Here is a 10,000-nt window from a genome sequence, read left to right on the forward strand (position 1 = left end):
GCCTAAAGAGCTGAGCAGCCTAAAGAGCTGAGCAACCTAAAGAGCTGAGCAGCCTGAAGAGCTGAGCAACCTAAAGAGCTGAGCAGCCTGAAGAGCTGAGCAGCCTGAAGAGCTGAGCAGCCTGAAGAGCTGAGCAGCCTAAAGAGCTGAGCAGCCTAAAGAGCTGAGCAGCCTGAAGAGCTGAGCAACCTAAAGAGCTGAGCAGCCTAAAGAGCTGAGCAGCCTAAAGAGCTGAGCAGCCTGAAGAGCTGAGCAGCCTGAAGAGCTGAGCAGCCTGAAGAGCTGAGCAGCCTAAAGAGCTGAGCAGCCTAAAGAGCTGAGCAACCTAAAGAGCTGAGCAGCCTGGCCGCTCTGTTGCAGTAGCAGGTTCTCCTGGTCACTCTGAGCCAGGAAGAGACAAACCTCCTGCTGGCTGGAGTTTCTGCTCCTCAGCGAAGGTCCGACTGCTGAGCTCTAGAGCTTCTGCAGTAGATACCTCATGAAGAGCTCCAAATCTTATCTTAAGCTTCAAACCATGTTTCTCTTCCCCCTCATCTTCATCCATCCTCAGGTTTCCAGCTCTGAGTGTTATCTGGAGATCTGCTGCAGTCCCACTTCTGTTGTGAGCTCTACAAAAGATCTCCTATCTCCATCCACCAAATTCCAGTCTGGTTCTCAGACAAAGAAGCAGACGTATCTGAGGCTTTCATCAAGCTCCCTACAGCGAGTTCATGGAGGAGTCAGCTGAGGATTAAAACCTGTGAACACCATCTGACAGCGTCGCTGGCAGGCTGAAGAACCCAGAACATGAAGGACGCTCCGGATAAAACCAGCCCAACCCGTGAGGAAACACAAGACGACGTATAATGTTATTCAAGACGTGGCTCCGTCTTATCAGAGCCACCTCACAAGTTCCCCAGGTCACATCTACGCCGGCCTCTTCTGTGCAGGAGCCACCAGACATCCTCTCCGTTTCATTCTGTCCACACCCAAAGCGATGAGGGTGAGTCAAAAAACACCGACGTCAGATCCACACGAGACAACATGCTGCCACACACAGAGCCCTCGATGATCTAAACACACAGGTGCCTCAATGGCTGACTGAAGGTGGATCAGGTTCCACACCAAACCCCCGCCCTTCCTCATGGGTCCTGCTGCTACGGTGACTCAGCTCTCGGACAAAAGAGAGCTGAGTCACCGTCAGTGTGCTTGTAGGTCACGTAGAGAGCTCTATGCTCTCAGTATAGTTGGAGGTCATGTAGAGAGCTCTATGCTCAGTATAGTTGGAGGTCACGTAGAGAGCTCTACGCTCTCAGTATAGTTGGAGGTCATGTAGAGAGCTCTATGCTCTCAGTATAGTTGGAGGTCATGTAGAGAGCTCTACGCTCTCAGTATAGTTGGAGGTCATGTAGAGAGCTCTATGCTCTCAGTATAGTTGGAGGTCATGTAGAGAGCTCTATGCTCTCAGTATAGTTGGAGGTCATGTAGAGAGCTCTACGCTCTCAGTATAGTTGGAGGTCATGTAGAGAGCTCTATGCTCTCAGTATAGTTGGAGGTCATGTAGAGAGCTCTACGCTCTCAGTATAGTTGGAGGTCATGTAGAGAGCTCTATGCTCTCAGTATAGTTGGAGGTCATGTAGAGAGCTCTATGCTCAGTATAGTTGGAGGTCATGTAGAGAGCTCTACGCTCTCAGTATAGTTGGAGGTCATGTAGAGAGCTCTATGCTCTCAGTATAGTTGGAGGTCATGTAGAGAGCTCTACGCTCTCAGTATAGTTGGAGGTCATGTAGAGAGCTCTACGCTCTCAGTATAGTTGGAGGTCATGTAGAGAGCTCTACGCTCTCAGTATAGTTGGAGGTCACGTAGAGCTCTATGCTCTCAGTATAGTTGGAGGTCATGTAGAGAGCTCTACGCTCTCAGTATAGTTGGAGGTCATGTAGAGAGCTCTACGCTCTCAGTATAGTTGGAGGTCATGTAGAGAGCTCTACGCTCTCAGTATAGTTGGAGGTCACGTAGAGCTCTATGCTCTCAGTATAGTTGGAGGTCATGTAGAGAGCTCTACGCTCTCAGTATAGTTGGAGGTCATGTAGAGAGCTCTACGCTCTCAGTATAGTTGGAGGTCACGTAGAGAGCTCTATGCTCAGTATAGTTGGAGGTCACGTAGAGAGCTCTATGCTCTCAGTATAGTTGGAGGTCATGTAGAGAGCTCTACGCTCTCAGTATAGTTGGAGGTCATGTAGAGAGCTCTACGCTCTCAGTATAGTTGGAGGTCACGTAGAGAGCTCTATGCTCAGTATAGTTGGAGGTCACGTAGAGAGCTCTATGCTCTCAGTATAGTTGGAGGTCACGTAGAGAGCTCTATGCTCTCAGTATAGTTGGAGGTCACGTAGAGAGCTCTACGCTCAGTATAGTATAGTTGGAGGTCACGTAGAGAGCTCTATGCTCAGTATAGTTGGAGGTCACGTAGAGAGCTCTACGCTCTCAGTATAGTTGGAGGTCATGTAGAGAGCTCTACGCTCTCAGTATAGTTGGAGGTCACGTAGAGAGCTCTATGCTCAGTATAGTTGGAGGTCACGTAGAGAGCTCTATGCTCAGTATAGTTGGAGGTCACGTAGAGAGCTCTATGCTCAGTATAGTTGGAGGTCACGTAGAGAGCTCTATGCTCAGTATAGTTGGAGGTCATGTAGAGAGCTCTACGCTCTCAGTATAGTTGGAGGTCATGTAGAGAGCTCTACGCTCTCAGTATAGTTGGAGGTCACGTAGAGAGCTCTATGCTCAGTATAGTTGGAGGTCACGTAGAGAGCTCTATGCTCAGTATAGTTGGAGGTCATGTAGAGAGCTCTATGCTCTCAGTATAGTTGGAGGTCACGTAGAGAGCTCTACGCTCAGTATAGTTGGTCATGTAGAGAGCTCTATGCTCTCAGTATAGTTGGAGGTCACGTAGAGAGCTCTATGCTCAGTATAGTTGGAGGTCACGTAGAGAGCTCTATGCTCAGTATAGTTGGAGGTCATGTAGAGAGCTCTATGCTCTCAGTATAGTTGGAGGTCACGTAGAGAGCTCTTGCTTTGTTGGCATCAGTGTTTTAGTGCTGTAATTGATCACTGTTCTGACGTTAGACGAGACCCAGGATGTGTGAACACTGTTGCAACACCACGTACGTCAGCGGTGCTGGAGAATTCCAGATGATGTGTGATCGTGTCCCTGCTCCACACATCTGTTTCCTCCAATCAGCTTTCACTTCTGCTGCCTTGTGCAGCTTCAGAAGGAGGAAGTGAATCTGCTGCGGCTGCTGCTTTGAAGCGTGAGGAGACTCCAGACGCATCATGTGTTTGCGTGTATGGGGAAGGTCCCTCTCACCTGGGGATGGTCACACACTTGGTGTTGCTGTTCTGCGTGCTGATGGCCTTCTCCAGCTCGTCCAACTGTCCCGTCTTCTTCAGCTTCTTCACCAGGCTCTTTACAGCCTTTTCACACCACTTCTCCTCCTGCCCTCCTCCATTCTGCTCCCCAACTCCTCCAATTCCTCCCCCTGCACCTCCGCTCCCCGCTGGAGTCTTCTTCCAGCCCAGAAGACGTTTCACTACTGGAGGAGTGAAAGGAAGGATGGAGGACATGGTGGCGTGCGTGTTTGTGTGATGGCGGCCGCCAAAGCTCAGAACCAAAGCCTATATGTTCAGATTAAATATGTGGAGCTGGGATTCGAAATGAGGTCACGGTAGAGGCATCAGTCACGGAAACGTGTTAAGGGAGCATCAGGAGGAGGTGGAAGAACATCAAAGAACACCTGAAAAAAGAAGAGGCATAATTAGGATTCATGAGCAGGAAGTGCTGAGAAGATTTAAAGTCAGCATGAACATGTTTCTGAAAGCGAGTTAAGATCCAAGCTTTGGTGGTGCAGACCACCGGGCGCCAACGCTGTGAAGTTCTGCATGTTCTCGACGAGACGGAGCTGCACGAGCACCTGGAATGATTCTGCTCCATGTGCACAGGTGGTTCCCTCAGGTGAGGGCCTGCTTTGCTTTACACCTGTGTCATGCCTTTACAGCTAAGCTAGAAGAAACACCTGCAGAAACATAAACGTCCCTATTTTCCTGTGCACGCTGCGGTTCCACAGGTGAATGGAGGTGATTCCCTCATGCCAGTGGACCCAGTGATGCCCCAAGTTCTCACACCACACATTTACAGGTGCTGATGTTCCTTCACTGCTACCAGACAGAAGGTTCTGTTGCAAATGCGAGCGTTTTGGCCACAAATGAGGGGAAACCACGTGTGATGTTCCCCACAGTTTAGCGTTGCCACGGTAACAGACTTTTAAAGTCTCGATTTTTGATGTGTGCTCCAGGAGCTCCAGCCCCTGAGACACCTGCCCTCAGCTGTGACCTCCGACTGACCCTGAAACCAGGAAAATTGACCAGGAGAAAATGGGAAAAGGCGCAGCCACAAGGGAGATCCCAGCCGGATCAGTCAGGCTTTCAGGGAGATAAGGAAATACCTCCAAACATCGGCCTTCAGGGTAAAAAAGAATCCAAAAGTGGGTCTTCCAGGCTCTGAGTGTCCATGATCAGAGAAGAAATGGCTATGATGAATGTACAAAGCCAGATTCAAACAAACAAACAAACAAGGGGCGTGGCCTCACTCTGAGCAGGTCCAGTCATCAGCCTCTGCTGAATCCACTCTTCTTCCCAGTTCTGACGCCGTTATAATGGATATTTCGCAGGTTTGTCATGTTGTAACATCCCAAAACGCGAGTTCAGACCCGGTACCGTTCTGGGTTTTTCCTTATTTAAACAATTCCAATCATGCTGTTGGAGGAGGAGTTTAACTGATGAGTGTAATAACGGCTGATCCCAGGTGATCCTAGAGTGAACCTGTTCTGGTACTGACCATGGCTTTCACCAAGGAGAGGCCAGTCCTGCTAGAGAGCAGCTCCAACCAGCCCAGAACCAGCCCAGAACCGGCCCAGATTCAGAACCGGCCGAGAACCATCTGACACACCTGATGACATCAAAGTTTGACACAAACTCCGGCTCAGAAGAAAATCCAATTATTCCTTTCGGACAGGAATGTCCCGCTCCTCGTCCCGGGTGGACATTCCTCGTCTCGGCTGTGGAATTTTATCCTGCAAATCCCAGATCTCTCCAGGAATGAATGCAGCGGGTCCAGGCGTTGGACAGCTCCAAAGAGCACCACCTGCCGTGGGAATGGCTCAACATCCCAGCCCGCTTCCACCCAAGAAGGATCAGTGCCCACGGGGAAAATCACGCTGCTAATAAGAGCGACACCTGGCTTCGGTAACTGGAGCTGGACTTTCCTGGGAGCGCCGGGGGAAGCAGCCCAATCTGCCGATGCCATGACGCGGATGTGGAGCTCCGAGCTGGCGTGTTTGGAGCCGCAGCGGAGCGCTAACGACCAACACGGCTGGAAGAATAAGCTAATGCTACATTTCAGGCTGAAACTCGGCAGCATCGCTCCAATAAAGTGCACCAAAGGCGGCCGGATTTCACTGGCGTGTGTCGTTTATCGCAACCCAAAACCACGTAACGTGGATTCGGGTTGTTTTGGGGGGAATGTTGGGCAGCAGCTCGATGTCGGTGCGGAGCGCGGAGCTAATCCGCTAGCAAGTGCGCTACTGTGGCAGCGACAAATAAACAGCGCTGTTGCATGTTCGCTCGCTGCCAGATCCGACCGCTTTCGCAGGGAAAACACTACTTACCCGGCCAGGAGAGGACAAGGGGCCGTACGGAGGCTCAGGTGCACCTAAACGGAACCGGCCTGTTCATTCCAAAGGCGACCGCGGCGACTTTAAACTGTATTTTTCAGCTCGGAGCCGCCGGGACGATGATGGCCCCTCATTCAAAGCTCAACCAAACCTGCACACAAAACCAGAAGAGCCCGGCGGCGCGTAAATCCCGCCCCCTCTCGCATCCCATTGGCTGGTCCCCGCGGTTCAACCCGTAACTCGTTGATTGGGGTGTTTTCTATTGGTTAAATGTCACATCAGTCATTCCTTCCGCCGTATCTCGCTGATGTTTATCAGGATTTGATTGTCTTTTGTAGACCGAGTGTAACAATAGAAGACAGACGCAACACGAATCAAGTGTTTAATCACCTTCTCTACATTCTGTCAGCTAACTATCAAAAAAGAATGAAACTTCGTCACTTGTTTCTTGGCACGAGAATGTTGAACATCCGAGTCAGACTTTATTCAAACCGCATTCCGTTACAGAACCTAATATCGAGTCATTTCAGAATTTCCATTTGTTTTGTCCTTTAGTTCATGTCGAACTCAGCACATTGTTCACATGAGTATTTGTTTTGATTGTGGCGGATGTTTTGTGTGTAGCGCCACCTGTTGGCAGAATACTGCAGTTTGATCTATTCGACACCGGCGTTAAAGCGGCTTAGACCCACGAGCACTGGCCCACGAGCACTGACCCACGAGCACTGATCCACGAGCACTGACCCACGAGCACTGACCCACGAGCACTGACCCACGGGCACTGACCCACGAGCAGCACTGGGACACGAGTCCTTGGTCATACAGAACAATCGGTTTTGTATAAATGCTGGAGGGGGTTGGCTCAACCTTTGCCTGTCATGGGACATTTGGCCACATCATGCAAATACGCGCACATGTGCACCTGCAGCCCCTTGATGCAAATCAGATCATCATATCAACGGAGAAATCAGCCCTTCAACGTGCACCCAAAAGTTGTGGTGCGTCTGGATGTTCCCACCTGGCCAGAAGCGCATGCTCGGCGCGCACGTCGCCAGGGACCTGTTGCTCGGCTGCGGTTGCAGCGCCGCTCGGCTCATGCGGGACGTTGTTCTCGGCTTCTTTCAACGAGGATGGACGCAAAGGACGATCCGCGCACACGCCACGTCAGAAACCAGCCGTAACCGAGCTGAAGACACTCGCGCTACGGGGAGACCAGGAGTGTCTGTGATCCCGCTCAGATCCGCCAGAGAACACAACGGTGAGTGAGTTCGTTTTCACTGTCCGTCTCCAGATTCGGTGGTTTGGTGTGAAAGAGGGAGAGCTGGCGGGATGGGGGCGTCACGTGACGGGCTTCCGTTGGCGTCTGCTTCTTTTTGGATGTTTTTCTCTGTTCAATGTTCCATCCGGTGTCTGTTGGGGCCTGTGGCTTTCAATGTGTGGATAACAGCCCCCAGAGGACCATCAGCATGGAGACAGAACTCCAGGGGGTTCCAGGTCTCAGGTAGGCTAGCGTCAGTAAAAGTCCCACCTGCTCACGCCTGATGTCTTCACGGTTGCAGGTGTGCGTACGTGGTGGGTGATGGGCAGGTGCTGCAAATGCAACGGGCGCCTGCTGTGTATGTGCCTGCTGCCCTGCATGATGACGGGACACCTCCTGATATACGTCATGGTCTCCATATTTGTCACCATCTCCTACTCGCCTCCCAAGATCACCGTCCACTACGTGGCCCCGGGGATCACAGCCAACACCTCCACGCTGGCCTCTCACCCGGTGGGCCCTTTCTGGAACCTGCGTTTGGAGGACGGCGCTCTCTGGAACCAGCTGCAGCACGCATGGGATCGGAAGCACAATCCGCTCCTGCGGGGCAACGAGACCAGGACGCCGAGCGCCACCTTTGAGGTGGAGGAGCAGTGCCTCTCAGACTGCTTGTCGCACAAGTGTTGGCTCCCGCGCACGCATGACCTGAACAGCCTGCCTGAACCGATCCGAGCGTTTGTCAGGTCCATGCACTGCCGGGAGTACACCCTCCTCATCAACCAGCCAGCCATCTGTCACAGGGACCAGAGCGGCTCTGAGCCGGACCCTCCAATGCTCCTCATGGCCATCAAATCCCAGGTGGGGAACTTTGAAAACAGACAGGCCATTCGGGAGACATGGGGGCGCACCGGCCTGGTGAAGGGGGAGACCAGTAAGAAAGGGGGACTGGTGCAGACAGTCTTTCTGCTTGGGCGGCAGGACTCCAGCACAGGTCCTCACCCAGACCTGAGAAACCTCCTTGAGCTGGAGAACCAGAAGTACAGAGACATCCTGCAGTGGGACTTCAGGGACTCGTTCTTTAATCTGACCCTGAAGGACCTTCTGTTCTGGCACTGGCTCCAGCAGCACTGCCCCGGCGCTGCCTTCATCTTCAAAGGGGACGATGATGTCTTTGTGCGAACAGGCGCCCTCATGGATTTTCTGCACAAGCAGTGGGACGAGCACAACCTGTTTCGGCTCTACACCAACCAGACCGATGCAGGCCTGGATCTCTTTGTGGGGGACGTGATCGTTAATGCCATGCCGAACCGAGAGCCCGCCACAAAATACTACATTCCAGAGAGCTTCTACAAAGGCAGCTATCCTCCGTACGCCGGAGGAGGGGGGGTGGTCTACAGCAGCTCGCTCGCTCTCCGGCTGAAGGAGGTGTCAGAAAGAGTGCGCCTCTTCCCCATAGACGACGTTTATCTGGGCATGTGCCTGTACAGGCTGGGCCTCGCGCCAAGCCACCACCCAGGCTTCCTGACCTTCGACCTGCCGGAATCGGAGCGGGGGAACCCGTGTGCCTACAGGTCTGTGCTGCTGGTTCACAGACGGAGTCCCAAAGAGATGCTGACGCTGTGGAGGCAGCTCCAGAAGCTGCCCGCTCAGTGCTAACCCTGGTTTGCCTGTCAAATATTTCAGAGTACGACACTTAAGTGATGAGCAGGGCGTGGAACCGGCAGGACGGAACCGTGGGGGGGCCGATCTACCTCAAAGGGCAAAGCGGAAACATTCAGTACCTCTGAGAACGCTTGGCTAAAGTCCCACGGTCACAATGTCTGTGGGCTTATGACAGAACCAACACGCTGATATCCAATATTTACATGATCGGTCCATCAGACGTGAAGGATGGACGTGAACAGCCGGAACCTCAGCCACCACAGGCTGAGCTGAGCCCACATGCAGGCTTCTGTGGTCCAGTACTGCAATAAGTCGCTTATAGTGCTGATTTCCTGAGAAACTAAAATATCCAGCTGTTCCGTTCTACTTTCACCTGTGAAATATTAATTATGTTAAACTGAGTCAACCAGGAAAATGACTCTTTTTAAAAGCACTCCAATAATGTTCGATGTTCCAGGGTAAATGATCATGATCCTAAATCTTCACAAACATCTCACTTTGTGTTTAATCTGATTTCATCATGAAAAAATGGGGTTGAAACGAAGACAACATCAAATAAATTACAGCCGCCTGAATTTGTGGCACAAGCAAACAAACAGTATCTTCATTAGTTTGCATGTGGGAAGCTACACAAAGACGGATTGTATAGATTTGCATATGTGCTATGTACAGTACATGCACACAGACACACACCTGCCTATGGATGAGAGACAACAGCTGACTGGCTTCAGGAGACTGGCAGACATGACGCTGCGAATACAAAAAAACACATTTGCCATTTACAAGGCCAGCAGACCTGTCTGTTCCAGAGGTGAGCTGCTGGAGTCGCGCTGCAGCCAGAAACCTCGATAAAACAGCCCCGCCTAGTGGTCAGGTGCGGTACTGACGCTAACGTTCCTGAGCTGCAGCCAGAAACCTCGATAAAACAGCCCCGCCTAGTGGTCAGGTGCGGTACTGGTAGCTAGAATGTAGAAGCTGTTTTCAAAGCTGAGACACGCGGCCAGAAGAAGAAAACAAAAGTGAAACCAAGTCTCTGGTGAACTCTGCTCTTGAGGAGTCCAGCCTGATTTGAGTCCAGCGACAGACTTCTGGGTGGACACTGCCTGAGGTCAAAGGTCAGGCCTCTGATGAAGCAGCAGGACATTTTCTGGAGGAACCTGAAGGAGCTTGGGAGCCTGCAGGAGGCCATGACCTTTCAGGCAGACAGAGAGAGCCAGATTTGTTTTGACCCTGGACCCTTGTGGATTTACTCCAGACTCAGGTGGGACGCTGGATCCTAGTCCAGGATTCGGGATCCTGATCCACTGCACCCAGGCGGGACGCTCTGCGTCCAGGGTACAGGAGCCCGGAGAGAGGAGCTGGAGGAGGAACCGGTGGAGTC

The 10,000-nt window shown here is 51.9% G+C and overlaps 1 protein-coding gene across 1 annotated transcript in view; it reads left to right on the top strand.

Annotated features, from left to right (window-relative positions):
* Nucleotides 1-6,673: 6,673 nt before the first annotated feature.
* Nucleotides 6,674-10,000, top strand: part of LOC101071706 (N-acetyllactosaminide beta-1,3-N-acetylglucosaminyltransferase 2) — a 4,042-nt gene continuing 715 nt past the window's right edge. Inside the window, exons 1-2 of the mRNA XM_003978702.3 lie at nucleotides 6,674-6,957; nucleotides 7,259-10,000. The exon at nucleotides 7,259-10,000 is cut by the window's right edge and continues 715 nt beyond it. Coding sequence (XP_003978751.3) covers nucleotides 6,708-6,957; nucleotides 7,259-8,613 — 1,605 coding nt within the window. The 5' untranslated portion in view covers nucleotides 6,674-6,707 and the 3' untranslated portion in view covers nucleotides 8,614-10,000. The remainder of the gene's footprint in view (nucleotides 6,958-7,258) is intronic.

The sequence above is a fragment of the Takifugu rubripes genome, chromosome 6 (assembly GCF_901000725.2).
Source record: "Takifugu rubripes chromosome 6, fTakRub1.2, whole genome shotgun sequence".
Lineage (NCBI taxonomy): Eukaryota > Metazoa > Chordata > Actinopteri > Tetraodontiformes > Tetraodontidae > Takifugu > Takifugu rubripes.